Source organism: Phyllostomus discolor, chromosome 8, assembly GCF_004126475.2.
Source record: "Phyllostomus discolor isolate MPI-MPIP mPhyDis1 chromosome 8, mPhyDis1.pri.v3, whole genome shotgun sequence".
Lineage (NCBI taxonomy): Eukaryota > Metazoa > Chordata > Mammalia > Chiroptera > Phyllostomidae > Phyllostomus > Phyllostomus discolor.
In genome coordinates, this window is record NC_040910.2 from 14,487,713 (window position 1) to 14,509,305 (window position 21,593).

The 21,593-nt window shown below is 38.1% G+C and overlaps 1 protein-coding gene across 2 annotated transcripts in view; it reads right to left on the reverse strand.

Annotated features, from left to right (window-relative positions):
• OTUD4 (OTU deubiquitinase 4) overlaps positions 1-21,333 on the reverse strand; it is a 44,350-nt gene extending 23,017 nt beyond the window's left edge. The window contains exons 1-9 of one of the 2 annotated variants that reach the window (XM_028521981.2): positions 20,483-20,581; positions 15,381-15,464; positions 12,586-12,636; positions 7,257-7,303; positions 6,494-6,566; positions 4,480-4,561; positions 2,758-2,887; positions 469-526; positions 62-179 (exon numbers count right to left, since the gene is read on the reverse strand). In XM_028521981.2, coding sequence (XP_028377782.1) covers positions 62-179; positions 469-526; positions 2,758-2,887; positions 4,480-4,561; positions 6,494-6,566; positions 7,257-7,264 — 469 coding nt within the window. In that variant the 5' untranslated portion in view covers positions 7,265-7,303; positions 12,586-12,636; positions 15,381-15,464; positions 20,483-20,581. Of the gene's footprint in view, positions 1-61; positions 180-468; positions 527-2,757; positions 2,888-4,479; positions 4,562-6,493; positions 6,567-7,256; positions 7,304-12,585; positions 12,637-15,380; positions 15,465-20,482; positions 20,582-20,702 lie in introns of those variants that run through there. The other variant, XM_028521979.2, reaches the window with a different exon arrangement.
• Positions 21,334-21,593: the final 260 nt, after the last annotated feature.

A 21,593-nucleotide genomic window follows, 5' to 3' on the forward strand; every position in this document is an offset into this window, starting at 1 on the left:
TTGATTTAATTATTTTCAAGTGCCACAAAGTAAATTTATGAAAAACAGATTTTTAACTCACCTTGTTTAGACTTCAGCCAAATTTCATATTCCACATTTCTATAAACTGCTGGATTGAGTGACTTAAGAACCTTTCTAGACAAAGGAAGGCTTGGAGAGTTCCCACTGTTTTTCTGGTGCTAAACAAAGCCAGGGAGTCCAATCAACACAAACATGCTTGTAAAACATTTTTTTGAGGTATATATAATAAATAAAACCAAAAGAAGAAAGCTTCAACAATTAAGATATTGCTGAAAAATTTCTTACAAGTAGATACTCCTGACTCTATTGAAAAGGTACCAGAAAGAAAAAATTAAAAAAAAAAAAAAACAAATAAAAAAATGTACCAGAAAGAGGGAAAAATTAAGACTATAATTAAATAAGCTCTTGTATCAAAGAACAAGTTAAAACTATTAGAAAAAAAAATACCTGATCAGTTGACAAAGCTTTAAATCCATTCACATCATTAGTAGCAGTTATTTTACTCCTACAAAGGAAAAAATATAACCATAATTAAGAGTATGAAATTAACTTATTCAACATGCAATTAACTTATGTCAAAAGTCAAGAGTTATATACCAAAGTCAAGCTATAGCTATATTCCAATGAGCTCATACAAGTTCTAGTAAAGTGTATGAGTGTGCAAGTGTGTGTGTGATATATAAGTCAAAGACTTTTATCAGTAATTCTTACTGACCCGATCAGCAAGAAAACAGAAACAAACTTTAATTTGGGTGGATAGAATAAGAGTTTATAAAATATTCAATGCATAAATAAGGACCCATTACCCAAAATATTCTAGTACAAGAAGATGTACAACTAGTCAGAGTAGATACAAACTACAATCAACCAGTACACTAAATGCTAGTAAGTGCTACCAGGGGAGGAGGGGTAAAAACAAATGGCAGTGTTGAGTCATAGACTCAATAAAAAGCGGGATGATGAAAGAACTTGCTGAGAGGTCTTTTTAAATACAGAATCAAAGGTAATGAGACAGCAAACCATATGGCTATTTAGTACTTCAGGTAGAGGGGACAAGTCAGCAAGTACAAAGACCCTTGGGTAGCCAAGAGGTAGCAAGGCTGGATCACAGTGATGGCAAGTAAAGTGGGAAACGAGGTGAGAAGCCACCTGTACACTCTTCTGTCCTACACTCCTAAATAAATCAACCTCTAGTCTTCAGGACCATCTCCAAGTCTGTATCCTTAAACGCAGCAATCTTTAAGACACCCCAAGACTAGAGTCTAGACTAAAAAAGCCCACATAATTTCCAGTACTTCAACACTGACCAATGTGAATGCAAAAAAGAATCCAGGCACAAGAATATAATGACATCCTTGGTCTTTCCTCTTTATTACCACACCATGCCTACCTATCATACCACGAATATGCAACATTCTTCCCTAACTGAAGCCTTGTCTTCCCTAAGCCAGATGACACAAGAAATCTTAATGATGCAAAAAGTTAACCAGAAAGGCTCCCATATTCCAAGGGCTACAACAGTACAGTACAAAAAGTAAACCAGGATTACAGTGAGCACGCCGTCCCTGGTTAATTTTCTCCTATGCTCAAAGACACGTATTAATCAGACAGGTGCTGAAGAAAACCATGGAGAATTTCTACCTGTGCAGAGTTAGTCTATTCCAGCATTAAACTCACAATGGCAGACCCAGATTCCAACCTGATTCATTTGTTTACTACAAAGGAATGGTGGCCAATCAAATTTTCAATCAGGGTCAGAAAAATTTAATTCAACAAATGCCTGGAATTACAGATTTTTAAAAAAGGTATATTTAAGTGTTTAGTAAAAGAATTAGATATCTTAAGGCTTAATTTCATGTCTTTATTTTTCACACAGGTAACACCAAGTAAGATACTTTCCTACTTGAGATACAACAGCAATAATGCAGTTTTAGCTTTGCTGGAAATGGAATAAGATTTGTTCTTGTAAAACTTAGTATTGTTGATAAAAACTAATACATTTTGGACACTGTATCTAGGAACTAGGCTATGCACTTTACACATGATCTCAACTAATTCTTATATATCCTGCCCTTTGAGGAAATACTAACATATCCTCATTTTATAAGACTGTATAATTGAGGCTTCTCAGTGGATTTAAGTAACTTGCCCCAAATCTGCTTAGTTGGCAGGAAGCCAGGATTGAAACCAGGTTTTAAACTACATCCCAAGCTCTTAACCACTACCCTCTACATCCTGTGTGGCAAAGAAAAACAAGCCTCAGAGACTCAAAGTTAATAAAATGTTCAGAGGCATTACATGCTACACTCCAACCTGGAATTTTTATTATCCATTGTTAAAAAAAAAAAAAGAAGGTGGCATTATCTAAGAAAGAAAACAATAAAAGAAAGTCAAGGAAATCAAAATGGCCATTCTCTTCTTTTACTGGGTAATGCAAGCAATTGATAAGTTAACCTTAAAATTTTACAATGCCACACATATGAACACACCTTATCTATTCCATATATACACATCCAGATTACATAGAATCAGATGCTCATTAACCAAAAACATCAGCTTTCAAAAGAGTGGCAGTAAAATTAGTGGCAGTGAAAAAGGAACTTTTACTGCAGAATTGATGTATTTTAACAATACCAATAACCCTTCAAAATCAGGCAACTCCTTGCACGAATATTTATTGAACTATTTCTCTGTATGGCACTATGAAGATATTTTAGAATTTAAATTCATTCTTACTTGGAACTGTCATCCTCTGAATCTGATATTTCGCTGTTTTCACCAGCTACTTCAGCAGCATCAAGTCCCATCAAGATTTTACTAACGTCAGTTTTAAATACCTTCTCATACAGCAATTCATAAAGAAGAGCTGAAATGAAAGAGAGAGAGATGTTATGCAACATCAACTAATTTTAAGTTCTCTAACATAGTAATTCAGTATCTATTGCCCAGGCTTCTAAAATCCTAACTAGACCCCTGCAACATCTATGGTCAACAGCACAATTTAATCAAAAAAAGTTACCTACATAGAAAACAACCAGAATTCTCTGCATAGTTAGTTTGAAATCATTACATAACTGTCATTTCAAGAACAGTAACACAAAAAAGATATCACAACTGTGAAACAAGTATGATGATAAAAAAAGCTAAATATGCATACTGAGCAGTTACTATACTCCATGCATTGTGTAAAGCCTTTACATTATCTTCATATTTAATCCCAGCATAGTGGTGTAATTATTCTAATAGTACAGATGAGGAAATTGAGAATTAAAGATTCCATATAACATGCCCAACCTTAAAGAGACTTGGATGGAACACTAAGAAACATTAAGACTGGAGAAAAGAGGATCACTTTTCATAAGGGACTAAAAAGAAACATAAAATGTACTCTCAGTAGCCAATAAAGAAGCATGTTTAGATAACTTTTTTGCTTTAAAAAAATCCAAAACATGGAAATACATATTACCAAATATTCAAAACACTTATACATGGAGTTTAGGACTCTCCTTTGGTTTTACTACAGTGATCAAGAAAACAAGTGCACTCAGAATTCATCAACAATGAGTCCCCAAAGAGACCTCCATCTCACAAACCACCTTTCTTCCCACACAATTATGTCATCCAACCCACAGGCACTGAGAAGTCCAGGAAAGGAGGCTTCATGAGCATCCTTCCCAAAGCTGGCATGTTCAGATTTTGACTAGCCGGGGACAAAAGACACAGCCCAGGACAGAGACACCCAGACCTTCATACCTCGAAGCAGATCAATCAATTAGAAATGTGCATTACACATTATCTTTACTGATCACTAACTTAAAAAGAAAAAGCTGTTACATGCCCAGCACTACTGCTTTACATGAATCATGGGCACTTTCTTAGGACAGATGAAGGAAAGAATAGAGCAGTAATTCTCAATTGGGAAGGGAGGTGGGATCATATCCTCCCAGGAAATATGTGACAAAATCTGGTGACACTTTTTGGTTGTCACAGTGGGAGAGCAATCTACACAGCAGATGCTAAGGATACTACCAAGCATCCTACAATGTACAAAACAGCCCCCACAACAAAGAATTATCTGGTCCAAAAAGTCATTAGAGGCAAAATTAAGAAACCCTGCTCTAGAACCAAGTATTATTACAATCAAATGTTTGATTTGTTCAGCCATTTCGATTTTTTGAGCTATACACTACCAGCTTTAAAAACACATACAAATCCTTATTGTTGAACTTGACTACTGCAGGAAAGAAGTTAAGTTTGTTTTCACAAGTCAAACTCTAGCTATTTTCTCCCATTGATATGGGAAACCTTTAATACACTATTTACATTTTTGGTAACCTAGGGTTCTTAGAAATACTGTTTTATACAACAAAACAGAGTATGTTTGCTCTGACTTGTGTGCATTAAAACTGTGTAACTTACAAATATAATTTCCTGTAAAAACACAAGAGTGATACTTACACTGACACATAGCAGAGCTCTCTTTATAATTTATGGGATAGACAATATCATAATGATTTCCATTTGAAAAACACAGTAATACCTGAAAGAGAAAAATAAAATACCTTTCAGCCCTTCATATATGACATTTACATTGCAACTTACTACCTCCAATCTCTCTCAATTACTAGTAAATAATTTCCAAACAGAAAGTGACTATTTTAGAAGCAACCTAAAGCTCCAATGTAGTCAACTATGATACATCCTTTTGCTGAAATGTTACACCAGCATTAAAGCAAATAGGTCTTAATGACGGGGAAATGCTTTATGGGATAACAAAAAACAAATACATGTTATGAAAACAACATGATTTCAGCTACTTAAAGGAACAAGAATTAAGAGATTTGTAAGAAAATATTCCAAAACTTTATTAATACTTACCACTAAAAGTAAAAATGTTCTGCTTTTTAGTTAATTTAAATACAGTTAACCCTTGAACAATGTGTGGGTTAGGGGTACCAATCCTTTGCAGTCAAAAATCCTAAAATAACTTTTGAGTCACCCGAAGCTTAACTACAGCCCCCCCTAGGTATCCACGGGGAGCTGGTTCCAGGACACACCCACCCCTCCCACCCTACACCAGTGGTCAAGTCTTTCATATTAACTGGTGGAAAACAATGCACACAGTCAACCCTCTGCAACTTCAGATTCCCAACCTCCCACCACAAATCAAAAACACTGTTTCCAGTCTGAGGTTGGGTGAATCCACAAATGTGATACCCTAGGATCATAGAAAACAAATTGTATACTTAGTGAAAAAAATCCATGTATAGTGGACCTGGGCAGTTCAAACTCATGTTATTCAAAGGTCAATTCTATTTCTAAGTAGTCAATTACTTATACAAAGAGAATGCATACTAATTTTACTAAGATTAAGTCATATTCCAAAAAAAGGTACTGGGAAAGGCCAGATCCAAAGCCAAGCACCTTGGAAATCCCAAAGTCCTTACAAAGGTTGTATTCCACTCAATTCTCCTCCTCCTTACCACCCTTAGCATGGTGACAAGACACTTCAAGTTGCCCTGAATGACTCCAACTAATTAAACCAGTTTGTTTTCTTTTTAATGAACTCAGTAGTGTTTTTTTTTCTTTCTAGACTTTATATAATTTTTCAGTTGTTTCTGCTCTGAACAGATAATAATAATACCTTGGCCAGCAAATTATCTTTATGAGAATTATATCACAATTACAAGTATTTCTGGATGCAATGGCAGAACCTACTTTCACATGTTATTTTTTACTATTCAATGTCTGTATTTTTATATAGATATTTTAAATTTTTCTGATTTTGAGAGATAAAGGAAGGGAAGAGAGAGACAGATAGACAAATCAATTTGTTGTTCCACTTATTCATGCATTCATTGGTTGATTCTTGTATGTGACCTGACCAGAGACAGAACCTATAACCTTGACCCCAACTGGTGAGGCTCAGTGGATTGAGTGCTGGCCTGTGAACCAAAGGGTCACTGGATCGATTCCCAGTCAGGGCACATGTCTGGGTTGTGGGCAAGGTCCCCAGTACAGGGTGCGCAAGAGGCAACCACACATTGATGTTTCTCTTTCTCCTTCCCCGCCTCTCTAAAAATAAATAAAATCTTTAAACAAACAAATAAATAAAAGAATCTGTAACTTTGGCATATTGGGATGACATTCTAACCAACTGAACTACCCAGCCAGGGCCTATCTAATGTTTATATTGACACGAAACAGTAATAGTCTTGTTAATCATATACACTAGTATCTCAATTTCCTTCTCTCTAGTGAAATGATAGGGTTCATCACAGTGATTGGTGGGGAGAAACAAAAAATATTGTGTCTTGATGATTAACAGGACTATACTCTATCAACTCAGTATCTAACATTCATGTACAAATATTTCCAAAAATCACTTCTAATTTATAGGTTAAGAGGTCAAGTTGGCAACTGAGTGGTTCTTCTACTTATATTTCTTAGCAACACTGAAAAAAATTCTTACCTTTTCAGGAAAATTATTTTCAGTTACTTGTGAAGGAGAAACATTTGGTTCCCGATAAATTACAAAATCTTTCCTGAAAATAACATTTAGAAATTACTTCTGATGGAATATTATTTCATGAATAGATTTATCATTCGTTCATTCATTCATTCATTCAAGAGCCTCGTGAATACCAAGTAATAGTCTAGGCACTGAGGTTACAGCATAAACAGAAGACAGTAATAGAATAAATAAGTTGTAGAATACCTATATAAAAGTATTTTTTCAAAAAAATAAAATTTCAAATATAACTTGTATTTGTGTGACTTCAGATAATTCTAAAAGGAGACCTCAAAATCATAGAAATTGTCAAGAGGAAATTCATAAAAACATTTTGAAAAGAAAATACAAAGCATTCAGCTGCTTTTATAAGCAACACTACTAAAATTGATAATGTGGTGCTTTGCTCTGTTCTAGTGGCCATTCAATGCTATCAGCCTTGAGAAAATAGGAAATCATTTCTCTGTAAGTCTGATAAATGATAGTTTATAGGCCTGGAAAATTTTCCATACTCCTTTCCAAAAATATTTTGAGAATTAAAATTTCTAAACATTGACATATCTAAATGGTCAAAATCTAATTCATATAACAAAAAAAAAACCCCTTAGAAAAGATGCTTCACAACCAAAACATAAAATTACTATTTTAACAATTTTAGTATAATGCAATATACTACTTTTTCACTAACTTATTTAATTATATAATTTTTTATGACAATGTTTACCTGTACATAAGAGAAAGGGCACTTATTTCCACCTGCCCAACCCATTCCTGTATTAAAGGAGAAAAAAAAAAGCACATCAGTGTCTCATACTTTTTACAATATACCTCTAACCCAGCAGTTTTCCACCAGTGTGCCACAGCAGGCACACTGCTGTGCCACTAGAATTTTTAAAACATGCAGTACCTATTTAGTCAGGGACACTGACCTCTTTCCCCTCTGATCAGGGATATCAAACTCATTTTCACCAAGGGCCACATCAGCCTCACGGTTGCCTTCAAAGGGCCGAACGTGCTTTTAGGGCTGTATAAATGTAACTACTCCTAACAGTTAAGCGAGAACTCGGTGCTGCTGCCCAGGAGAAACAAAGTACCAGCCAGATAAAACAATGTGAAGGGCCGGATTCTGCCTACAGGCCTTGTGTTTGCCACCTGTGCCTTAGATTGTTAGATTAAAAAAATGACAACAGCCAACTAAGTGTGAGTCAAAATTGTACCAATTTTTTTGTCAGACCTGCAAGAAATATATTTTTTGGTGTGCTGCAGAATTTTAGTAATTAGTTTTGTGTGCCATGAGATGAAAAAGGTTGAAAATTGCTGCTCTAAACATTATCTTCATACATATCTTTACACAACATACCTAATTGGCCAGAAAGCTCACTATTAGCAGTATTATACATATTATAAAAACATTTATATAAAACAGGCTATAGTATATATAAACTAAAAAGCAGCCCAAATCTCTGCAAAAATCCTTAGTAACAGGGTAGAATGTCAGGTCCTACTGGTGTGGCACGGCCAGAAGTGGTATCCCTAAGTTGAGAACTTGCTGAATGCGGGGGCTCTATTCTCCAACCTAGCACCCAGGACAGAGCATGGCACATGCTTTGTGCCCAATAAATTCGATGTTGAATAGAAGCAGAATGTAGGAATCAGAAAGGTTTAAACAAAAGAAGAGCAGATCTCTTATCTTCAAGGCGACTGAAGGTACAAAGAGAGCACTTTCCCAGCTATCATTCTGAAATGAGGTAGATTCTACCGTACAACCCTAAAGGAATATTTAAGCCTTTTAGAAGGAAATGGCCAGCAATCCAAAAACTTTAAAGTATATTCACATACTCTTTGACACAGCAATTCAACTTCTATAAACCTACACAAATGTTTCACATGTCCGCAAACAGATAAACAAGGATGTTCACTGTAACTATTTGTAATACTTTAAAAAAAATTTTTAAAGCCTTAGGATTCCACTAACAGATGAAAAATAATTAAATAACTTATACATTTCATACATATGTATGGAATGTGCAATCATTAAGAATGAAGTATACCCATATGAACTGATTTGGGGGAAAAAAAATCAGACTAGTATAAAAATAAAGTAATAGTAAAGGAATCCCATTGCATTCAACAAACACGATGTATGTGTAATACGTATGTGTACATCCCTAGAAAGAGGACTGGAAAAACATCCTAAAATGACAGTGGAAACCTCAAATTGAAGATAAGGGAATATTAAGGATTTTTCACTCTTCATTCTATATTAAATCTTTTACCATAATGTATTCTAGCTCTGGCTGGTGTGGCTCAGTGGACTGAGCACTTGCCTGCCAACCAATGGGTCACCAGTTCAATTCCCAGTCAGGGCACACGCCTGGGCTGCGGGCCAGGTCCGCCCCAGCGCAGAGCATGCAAGAGGAACCCACTTGGATGTTTCTCTCTGTCCCTTTCTCCCTCCCTCCCTTCCCCTCTCTAAAAACAAATAAAATCTCTGAAAGAATGTATCCTATACTACTTGTACAATTAGTAAAGACAATACCAACAGTCACTAAAAATAATGAGCTATGGTAAATGAATGTGGCACTTTTTTTTTTGGAAAGAAATCTGAGATAAGAAAAAGATGTTAAACAATAATCTCAGACAAGATAATCTTTCCCCCGGACTTTTCACTTTCATAGCTTTTAAAAGTTGGCTCTGATTTTCAAAATGAAATAGGTAGCCCATATTAATAGAGTACCTAAACTAGGCCTCTGCCTAACAATCGTGGCTTCTCATGAACTGCTACAAGCGACATCCCCTCTGTTGTAAACGAACTGCCTTACTGAAACCAGTCTGCTTAGATCACAAACTCTTATGTGCAACGTGTTACATCACTTTAAAAAATAGAAAATTACTACACTAGCATCAATGAAAATACTACCACTCAAATAATGTACCACTTTGTTAAGTATTTAACCTTCAGAATAAATTCTGCTGTAGCTTGGTCAAGTTAATAATGGCTACCACAGTATCTTGTCTTCTCTAACCAGAGTCAATTTTTATATTATAAAAAAAATGTTCTATTATTGTCTTTTACTTCAAGGCTATAATTTTAGTTAATCAGCACTTTTTATGATGTTTGATATACTTCTTTATTGCAGGTAACAGTAAAGCATTTCTGTAAAATATGTTTTAACTAATGAACTATAGTATATCAAAAATGCATATTTAAGCCCTGGCTGGCGTAGCTCAGTGGATTGAGCGCGGGCTGGGAACCAAAGTGTCCCAGGTTCGATTCCCAGCCAGGGTACATTCCTGGGTTGCAGGCCATGATCCCCAGCAACCGCACATTGATGTCTGTCTGTCTGTCTGTCTGTCTCTCTCTCTCCCCCGCCTTCCTTCCCTCCCTAAAAAAAAAATAAATAAATAAAATCTTTAAAAAAATGCATATTTAAATGTTTTTAGTCATCAAAAGCAAATTCCTTTTCCTCAAAAGAAAATGAGACAAGATACAGATTGGAAGAAAATATTTATAAAGTATATATCCAATACAGAAACTTGTGTCTAGTTTCTGTACTGAATTAGCCTGTAACAAACTCTTATAATCCAATAAAACCAACAATACAACAAAAAATGAGCAAAATCCATGAACAGACATTTTATCAATGGAGATAAGTGAATGGCAAATAAACACATGAAAAAGAGCAACATCATAAGAAAAATGCAAGTTAAAATCACAACGAGATAGCCCTGCACAACCACTAACACTTAAGCTACAATTTAAAAGGCTGACAATACTTGGTGTTGATCAAGATGCAGAGCAATTGGAATTGTCATACACTGCCAATGAAAAAGAAAAATGTCACAGCCACTTCAGAAAATAGTTTGGCAGTTTCTCATTCAGTTAAACATGTATTTACCATAGGGCCTACCAATCCCATACTAGGGGGGAAAAAAAAAACACCCATCCACATAAAGACAAGCAAATGTTCTTAAGAGCTTTAATTATAACAACCCAAAACGGGGGAGAACCTGAATAGCCATCAACTGGTAAATGGATACACAAATTGTGGTATATAAATATAATGAATAACCACTCAGCAATAAAAAAGGAACTATTGTGAACACATGCTAATATACACAACAACATAACAACATGGATGAATCTCAAGGTGTTTCCTTTATGCTAGGTGAAGGAAACCAGACATATAAGACTATAAACTACAGGGCTGGCAGAAGTAACACCTGCTGGAGTTGTGTGGTTGGTAGGGTAATAATATGAGTGTAATAATTTATAGTTTTAATTTGAACATTTCGCCTAAAATGTCATGGTGTGCTTATGTGTGATACTGTTATGTTACAAAATTACGTGTTTATGATTTTGTACTAGAAAAGAGCAGTATTTCTGCCTGACCCTGTACATTATTTTATTTCTATGAGTTTAGTAAAGACGAAACTTAGAAGTGAGATCAGTGGTTGCCAAGGGGGTAGGAGAAGAAAATAAGTGCAAAAGGGCATGAGGAACTTTTTGGAGCGATGGAAATGTTTGTGCTGCTGGCTACACAATGCTCACACTTGTCAAATCTCATCAAATTACATACTTGAAACTAGTGAATTTTATTGTATGTCAACTTTACCTCATTAAAACTGACAAAAATATATATATTCTTGCAAAAAATTTGAGAAATTTTCAAAATGCCCCACTGGTATTTTAAGTAAAAGGATAATGATGATGCTTTCTCTGAGAACTGAATGAAGCAATAGAGTTTACCCATCAACTGTATTTTTCATTTCATATGTCCCATATATGGAGGAGAAAAGGAAACAAATTAAGAAAAAACTATGTGTTGTTAATAACAAAAAACAAACAACTACTCAGGAAGTATCAAAAGCACCTGAAGAAGTCTGATCAGACTGGATGGGGGTGTCATAAGAATTAAAAACCTGGCCATCGAGAACCCTGGAAAGGAGGCACCTGTCCTGTGCTCAAAACCACAGCAACTTACCTTCCTTCCTCTCCCAAACTCCCAAATCAGCCTCAACTCAGTTCTCACTGCCTCAGTTCCTCTCTGTGCCCTTCTCTCCATTCCCATTATGTCTATCCGTTCTCAGACCCTCACGGCCCAATAGCCTGAACTGCTGTACAAAGATTACTGTAAAATCACATTGTTGGATTTTTTTCTGAATTAAAAAAAAAGTCTTTGTCATCCCTTTATTTTCCATAAAGGGAATAAAAATCACCAGTACTATGTACATGATTTGCTTACAAACTCTTATTTAGGTTTCACTTGTCTTAAATAAAGTGAAAGAATTTTGATGTCTGTTTACGTCATTTCTCCATGGTTTCTGGCATATAAGGTCATGACAGACACTAAAATATGATTCATTGCGTGATTTGTAGCTCTACAAATCTGACTGCAGTATCTACCAAAAAGGCATATCAATTAAAAAAGAATATCATCAGTAACATTACTACCTAGAGATAAAAACTTCAAACATTCTGATGTTTATCTTTCTTATCTATTACATATAACACAATATGGACTTAGCATTTACTCAGTACCCTCAAACTGATCATCAATTAGCCATCCCAAATTGAAAGATAGTAAGACAGAAATTCCAAAAGCAATAAAGTATACAATCCTCACCCTCAACGAGGCTTACAAACTAGGAGGAAAAATACGAACTTTAGGAAAATGAGTTTGTGACCATGGCATGTAGGCAAAACTCAGTACTGAGATCACTAAAATAAGTATGTGGTCTGGAGTGTATTTAGAGAAAAGCCCTTCAGAGGGCAGTCACCTCCCAAACTGGAGTAATATTACACTTATCCCTATTCCTTTTATGCTGCATTAACATGCCATTATAACAAAGATAACAAAGATAAAGACACCAGGACACTGTCCTTAGGCAACATCCAACCAGTGCATAGTACAAAGCTCCAACTGTCTTACAATTAAATGCTGCATAAAATGTGCACCCAAGAAATGTTTATAAGGAAACAGGGTAATTCACCATAATCCTTCCATACACTGTAATATTAAAAATAGGTATATTAAAAGATTACTACATACCTGTGGATTTTCCAAACGTTTTAAATACTCTTCAAATGACCCTTCTATAAACTGAAAAGAAAAACAAAATCTATTAGGAATACATCAAAACAACAGTTAACCTCTCCACTGTGAATTAGTGAGTTCCTACACAAACCTTAGATACATCAGTAACATAAAAAATATATACACAAATAACCTAACTATGAAAAGATACACAAATCATTAAGTCTCACGAACATACAAAAGGATTTAAGGAGAGGATTCCTGGACAGGATGTGGGCAGACACAGGTCACCACGGCATGTGGAAACATGAGAACACCGTCTGGGCAGACGGGAGTGACCTGGTCAGCAGGAACAGGGAAACTTCATGGGGAGAGCAGACTGAGCGAGCACTCAGACTGGACGCCCGTTTACAGAGAGCCTCGAGCACAGGCAGGACTTTCAGAAGAGGAACAGAAGGCAATTCAAGGTCACTGCAGGTGCTATTATGAACGCAGAAATTACGTGATAAAAGCTGCACTTGAAGATTACTCTGGTAATCTTAATTACTAATTGATTACTTATCAAGTAGTAATCTTGATTACCAATGTATAGAAGAGAATAAACAAAGGTAGATACATTAGCTAAGAAATATTAGTTTACTAATATAGATATGAATTTCATTGTTCTTTAAATCAATTATACTAAAAATGGATGAGAATAATGCTAAAAATATTTTGAAGAATCAACAAGATTTTTCTGATACAGCTTGCTTCACTATCACCTCAACATAAAAATAAGTTTGAATAAGGTATGTGATAACATTTATTTTTCTAATTATGATTACACTGATTAAGAAAGCTCTAAAACACCATCTGAAACACCAAATTCAATTTTATTTAAATTATAGTCCCAATCAATTTAGCAAAGCAATACACTCAAAAACATTAAAGTACTCTCCTCAGTCTATAAAAATGTTTTAAATGGATTGTTTTAAAGATTGGGATTCTTTTACAGATCATATAACTGTCAAATTTCCAAAAACTATCTTTAAGTTTCAACACACACACTTGTAATAAAATAGCTACATATTTTAAATATTCCACCAATCAGAGGCTACTATTCTATATTAGGTGACTATTTATAGACTTAAAAAAAAAAAACACACACCACAGAACCATTTCAAGTTGGAAGAGACCCAAGCAGTGTTCTGCAAGCCTGCATTCAATATAAGGTTCTCCTTGCTATTCAGAAAGCATCCATCTAGACCCTGACTGAACATTCTCAGTCACAAGAACATCCCCTCTTCCCATGACAGCCTTTTCCAATTCTGGCCAACAGAAATTAAAGGTACTTATTATGAGGCAAGTGGAGTTTACCCCTTTGAAACTTTCAACCTCTGATCATACCTCGTAAGATTGCAAGGGTTAAATAAATATATACAAAGCATTTAGAATAATGCCAGGCACAGAGTAAGTACTCAACCAGGGTTAACAATTTCCATGACTGTCAACAGTTTTTCCCTCTGGGGACAATAATAATGACTAACTCATTTGTTATTTCTCCAAATACTTAAAGACTACTCCATTTCCCTGGCTGGTGTGGCTCAGTGGACTGAGCACCGGCCTGCAAACCAAAGGGTCAACTGTTTGATTCCCTGTCAGGGCAACATGCTAGGTCAGGGGCCAGGTCCCTAGTAGGGGTTACACAAGAAGCAACCACACTAATGTTTCTCTTCCTCTCTCCTTCCCTTCCCCTCTCTCTAAAATAAATAAACAAATAGGATCACTCCATTAAACCCCCTCTTCTCTACCACAGCTTAACACTCTATTTAGCTTCCTCATTACCAGTTTTCTTTTTATAAGACAAACTTTCAGACGATATCCAGAAAGATGTCACTAGTTATAATATTTGCTTCAATATAGGACCACCAACCCAAGAACACATCCAAACTAAGAACCATTTACCTATGAAGTCTTGGAATGGAGTTATTTGCAAAATGTCAATATTCTTTTGGCAGTCAACAGAGGAAAATACCATTGAAAGTTGTCAGGTAACATAATTCTGGGTAAATCTTATAAGGCTTTCAATGTAAAATGAAAATAGATCACTGTCATATTTCAGTCTGCTACATACTACTGAGAAAATTAATCATTAGTTATATAATTACAGTATTCTAATATGTGATTCACAATGAATCCTGAAAACTAAAAATCTATAAATGCCTTCTGCTAAAATAAAAGGGTCAGTATGGTTACTTTTTTAATTCATAGGGTGTTATAAATCACAGAAAACTATTAACCACAACACCCAATTCCCTACTTCAGCCAAAGCTCGCTCTTAATATGCAATGATCCTGCCCAAGCCACCTCTCTATCCTCCACAGCTCAGTGTCTTATCTGTCATAGAAGCTTTCTAAATGTCTAAATGAGTATCATAAAATGGTATAAAAACTACCACATGGATATAACTGGATTTAAATTCAATAAAGCAATTCTTTTTTTAAGAGGTAGATTTTCGCCCTGGCTAGTGTAGCTCAATGGACTGAGCACAGGCTGCGAACCAAAGCATGGCAGGTTCGATTCCCAGTGAGGGCACATGCCTGGGTTGCAGGCCATGGTCCCCAGCAACCACACATTGATGTTTCTCTCTCTCTCTTTCTCCCTCCCTTCCCTCTCTAAAAATAAATAAATAAAATATATTTTTTTAAAAAGGTAGATTTTCATGACCTGCATTAGGAGCCATCCTGTAAAATCCCTACTAGACCACTTCTAAAAGGGGGAACTGTAAATGCAAGTCAAGACACCATTACATGTTTAAAATTACAAATTACCGCTTCAAATTTCTCTCTGTTCTCTCGAAGATAGTGAATACAGGCCTTTCTGACTTCAACATGGCGAGACTGAGAGTGTAAAACCTAAAAAGAAAAAGCAACACATTATTAAGCATTTTGTTAACAAAAGATTTAAGTCACAGCCTAGTGTCTTCTTTCACACCTGAAATAACCTCACAAACAACAGACACATCATGTGTCTTTCTATAATTTCTAGATCTTTCTTCATTCCCACTTCTTCCTCTAACCACAAAGATGACATGACATATACAAACAGCAACACTTAAGCCAGGTGTCATTCTGCAGAGGGCTTATTACCATTTCTTCTTTAGGTCGCTGAAACCATACCTTTGAGAAAATCTCTGTAAACTTAAGACACTTTCCTCTCTTAGCCAGCCCAATGTAATTTTGCTCTTCACATAACAGGACTAAGGGAATCCTGGCTACGCAGTACTTAGCGTGCTCATCCTATGCATTCTGAATCACTTGCCTTATGTAGAAATTTAAGTCCACGGTGGTTTTAGAAAAATTAAGGCACTCATTCTTACATGATGTGCTTACATGACTCCTGAAAAAACATCCATGTGAGCAGTACACAAGATGCAACATGTTGCTGTGGACTGTCATCCCAATAGCCTTGAAACTTGCTCTTATGCCCAAAATCTTAAATAAGGCACACTACAAAGATGAACCATATCCTCTCACTTTGTAGCCTCCCTGTTCTTTGTTTAAATATCTAATTCAACAAAAGGATAACTTTATTGGCTCTTTGTATCTTACTAAAATTTCAAAGCTTTGATTTCAAACAAACTATTATCAAACTCTTAGGAACCCTTCGGCTAGCCTCCAATACTTGAACTTTCATGCTTCAAAGGAGATTAAAATTATTTTCTATTGCTAGGTGTCTCAAATGAAGGTCTTCCTGGTTCCCTACTGATTAAAGTGGGGGGCAGGAATGACTCCTGACATTTAAAATAACCACATCTCAAACTACTATAAAGGCCACTTGAAAATTTATATTATAAAGTAATTTTGCAAGTTACAGCTCCAATATATCTAATGAGGGATTGATATCCAAAATACATAAACTCATAAAACGTAATAACAAAAAATAAACAATCCAATCAAAAATTGGACAGAGGACATGAAAAGACATTTATTTCTCCAAAGACACACAAGTGGCCAACAGACAGACATCAAAAGATGCTCAACATCACTAATCGTCAGGGAAATGCAAAGCAAAACCACAATGGCATATCACCTTATACCAGTCAGAATGGCTATTATCAAAAAGTCAACAAATAGCCCTGACCAGTGTGGTTCAGTTGGTTGGGCGTCCTCCTGCAAAGCAAAAGGTCACAGGGTTCGATTCCGGGTCCAGGCACATACCTGGGTTGCAGAATTGATAGGGGCACATGCAAGAGTCAACCCTTCAATACTTCTCTCTCACACTGATGTTTCTCTCCCCCTTTTTCCTTCCCTTCCCCTCTTTCTAAAATCAATATGCATATCCTCAGGTGAGGATTAAAAAAAAAGATGAAAAAAGTTGGTATGGGTATGTTGATGAGAATGTGGAGACAAGGGAACCCTTGTGTAGTGTTGGTGGGAATGCAGACTGGTGCAGCCACTGTGGAAAACAGTAAGGAAATTCCTCAAAAAAGTAAAAATACAATTACCATACAACCCAGTACTTCTACTTCTGGGTACTTGTCCAAAGAAAACAAAACCACTAATTCAAAAAGATATACACACCCCCATGTTCACTGTAGTGGAACATGGGGGTGTGTATTTACAATAGGCAAGATAACGGAAGCACCTAAATGTCCACAGATAGATAAATGGAATAAAGATGCTGTGGGTATATGCAATGCAATATTATGCAGCAATTAAAAAGAATGGAATCTTGCCACACACAACACAAATGGGCCAACAGAGTATTATGCTAAGTAAAATATACAAAGACAAATACCATATAGTTCCACTTATAAGTGGAATAAAAACGAACAAACAAAAAATAAACTCACAGAAACAAAGATCAAAGGGATGGTTAGCAGAGGGGAGGGAGATGGGGGACTGGATGAAAGGGAGAAGGGGTACAGTCAATAATATTGTGATAAGTGTACATGGTGACACATGAGTACTAGAATTAGTGGGGTGATCACACGGTAAGGTATACAAATACTGAATCACTATCTTGTACACCTGAAACTAATATAACCCATATAGTACTGTATACCAACTATACTTTAAAAAGGGTAGTTCCAGTTGAGAGATGCTCCCTTACGTTCCCAGTGAGCGGGAAAAGCAAGGCTCCAGCTGCACACTGCACAGGTCTCTCTGGTAACAGCCAAGGCTCACTTACACCCACAGAACCAGAGGCACAACTGCCTGGGCAGCTAGTAGGTCCCTTTACATTGAAATATACTGAAGATGCACTGTCTGAGGTTAGTAATGACTTTGTTTTCAGTACACCAGCTGATTTTCAGCTTAACTGAGTGCTTAACTATTAAAGAGCATCCTTACACACCGTAATCTTCCAGTACTGGAAGAACTGTCCATGTATAAAAATAAACACAACACAACTTTTTTGCCAATTTAACAAATGACAGTTAATGATACTTCACAGAAGCTATGTTAGACAGCATTATGCATCAAGGTATTATTAGTTTGAGTAAACTAAAATGTCATTTGATAGGGCTTCCCAACAGTCAGCAAAGTGAAGCTAGTCTTAATGCAATTTACCTAGCAACAGGTGGTAGACATAAGTTTCTTTTCCATCAAAAAGAACCGCAGGCATACTGTTTTTTCTCTTTTTAACAAAAAATCTGACCTGTTACTCAGAAGCAAAACTCTCAGCACCTTCCATAAAGTGTTGGGTGCTGGTGCTTTAAAAAGTCAAGCACTGCAAGAGAAGCAAGATTACTTGACAAGTGTGTAAAAAGTACATTATACATGTTCAAGGACACTCAGGAAGAATTCATATGACAAATATCTTTGCAAATCATCAATCACACACATGAAAATAAGCTAGAAATAATAAACTCTTCCATCTTTACTTGGGACAAGAAGGTGATCGACACAGGAAAAGGCTGAGATACACTGCCTTAGCAAGTCCTCTAAGAGCACCCTATTTTTAGCTCCATGGCCACAACGCTGATTCAGGTCAGGCCTCCTGCAGGCCCAAGTCCCAAAGTGTAAAAAGGGAAGAGCCTATCTAAATCAGGTAATTTGGAGGGAAAAACTACTCCTAGTCCAAGTCTCTACCCCACTCCCTCCAAAGACTGTCATTTAGAATACATACTCTGACTCCTTTTAGAAACAAATTATTTTGATATTACTGGAGAAAATGTTGGCAAAAAATTAAATTCCTTGTACATATTTTTAAAAGACAGCCTGAGGCTGGTGTTACTTCCCTTGTCCCTACCCCCACACACATACTTTGCCTTTGGCCATGAAGACTGCATAATTAGCCCATGTCTGCTAAAGAACTAACCTTTCCCCAAAAATTCATGGTAGTAGGCTTCCTAAGTATACTAAAAGTCAGAGTCACATAAATGAAAGGGATATTCCCTTTTACCTAACCTAACATTTTATTGTATCTCATAATGGGATTTATCTGCAGTTAGCAATGAATTCTTAGTACAATTAGCTCTTGCCCTTTTCTACTTAAAAACAGAGATCCTACTTCAATAATAGAAAAGCTTCTGCATAATCAAGTTCACCAATTATCTATGGCATGGAATACTGAAATGAGACACACCTTTCCGCTTCAAAATAAACCATCTCTGGATAATGCAACTCCAAATAAACACTATTATTTCCCATATTTCTACTGGTTTCTACCTTCTTCCTGACCAAACTCTTGCTCGAGCTAACAGTATATAGAATTCACTTCCACCTCTTCCCTCTGCTTCTGGAAGTGCTGAGCAGTTCAGGGAGACCAAGGAAGAGGAAGCAGGACAGATGGAGATGTGGAAACCCCAGACTGTTTACCTGCTACCAGTGAAGACTGGGGTGGGCGGCTGTGAACATGTCCCAGGGCACCACTGGAACACCCTACATTCCTTAAAAAGAGAGAAAGCTAATGAACTGAAAAAGACAGGGCTTGCTTTGGGAAGCTTTAAGAACGTGTGAATGACAATGCCTGCAACATAATGCAAAGGTGTGTACCAGTTTGTAATCAATTTCTTGTTTTAAAAAAATTGCATGCTACTGATGTGAAAAGAGGGCCTGTGGAAAAGAAACAGCTGGTCTATAGCTGAAAAAAATGAGAATAGACTGGTCTACAGGTGTTAAATAAAACATTTATTCACAAACAGAAATTTAGGAAGCTATTTAGCATTTGAAAAGGTGAGAAAAACAGAAACATAAAAACTCCAAGGTGAGGGATAAGTGACTCTTAAGCCAAAGGAAAGTAAACTGTGAAAAGGTATGAACTACACACCAGGGAAGTAACTTGAAACTTTTATCCATTTTAGCAGCTATTTTCAATATAGAATAAATTTCGGTGACAGCATGCCTACACAGTGTTATATATAACACGGAGTAAGCTCTCTTACCAAATTTTCTTAAAATCATTAACAGCTTCCTAAGCAGCTGTGTTAGAAAGGAATTCTGACCATTAACGGGAAAATTCGGTCAAGAAGGGCCTAAGGAAGCCCTAGTTTTATCCTTCCTACTACCAACGCCAAACAGACTTTTTAAAAAAAGTAAATTATTATTAGTGTAATTACACTGCCTTGCAAAGCAAAACAAAGCGTGGAATCTACTCTACGACAATTTTTAAAAAACATTCTATATTTGTAAAACGCTGGCTTTCCCTAACTGCCTATTTCCCCCTCGATTCAAGTGGACAACGGCGGACTTGACTAACCCACATTCCAAAGTCCAGCAGCAGAAAAAATAAGGTTCTACGAGTCAAGTCTGGTGCACCACCTCCCTCTAGTAAACACTTGGTTTACTGGCGTGAACGCTGTGCTTATAAAACGAAGAGAAGGTGAATGCGGAACAGAATGGGAAAATATCATTTCTCCAATTCCCCAGCAATCAATCAAACAGCGCACGCCCTCGGCAGGCCTCACGCGTCGGCCTCAACTCGTTACCTCTTCACCAGGAGGGACGACACCCAGCTAATTCACGGGTTTTTAAGTTTCGATTCACAGCTTCCAGACCCAGGGCAGCGTCCCATTCCGGCGTTACAATGGGCGGCTGTGACGACAGCGGGGCCACGCGCAGCCCCGGACGCGGGCAGCCCAGGCAGCTGCCGGCCACCCATTTCCCACCCGGCCCCACCGCCCGGTCCTCCGTCCCCCACCCCATTACCTGCTCTGCCACCGCCCGGAACAGGCACGACCCGTCCTTGGCGACCAATTTCCGATACAACCCCAGTTTCCGCAGATAAGCGTCCATGGGAGTTGCGTCCTCGCGGGGCCCTGCGCGGCCCTGGTCCCCGCCGTCGGGGACGCCGACGGCCGCCTCCATGTTGCCGGTCCCGCTGCAGGCCAGGCGCGGCGCGGGCTAGCCCCACATGGCCGCGCCGCCGGCTACTCTACGCCCCGGCCTAGGGCGGGCGGCGGTTCTGACTCGGGCTCCGCGGGCAGGAGGAGGCGACGGCGGCCCGAGGCGGCGGTCCGCGCTCTCCGCGCGCATAGGGGAGCCCTGCCTAGTGCATGGCCGTGCGCACGCGGCCGCCTGCCGAGGGACCGCGCGCCCAGGAGAACCTGGGGGCGGGGGGGAGAAAACCCCGGGAGTGAGAAGTCACTTCCCGGCGACCTCGCAGCCTGGCTCAAGACCCGGGCCGGGGGTCGCCTTCCCTACAAGTTTCCTCGTCCCGACTGCAGAGAAGCGAGGAAACCCCGCCCCCTGAGCGCGAGGCCGGCTCAGGTGAAGCGAGGCCTGCGTGTCCCGCACTCCCCACACCGAGGAGCCGAGGAAGCCGAAAGAATAAGACGCGGCCTTTCGTCTCCCCACCTCGCAGGAGGGCGCCGGAGGGGCGGGGAGCGGGTGGGGAGTCCGGCTGAGGGCAGCACCCTCGCAGCCCAGAATTTGTTTTCGCTTTCGGCCCGACAGCGGAGAGGATGCCGGGAAATGTAGTTTTGACAGCGGCAGGAAGTCGGCCGGCGACGGGCGGGAACGCGCGTCCGGCCTACCAGGGGCGGGCGCTCAGGAGACAACCGGACTACAAATCCCTACAGCGCGGGCGCCGCCTGTGCC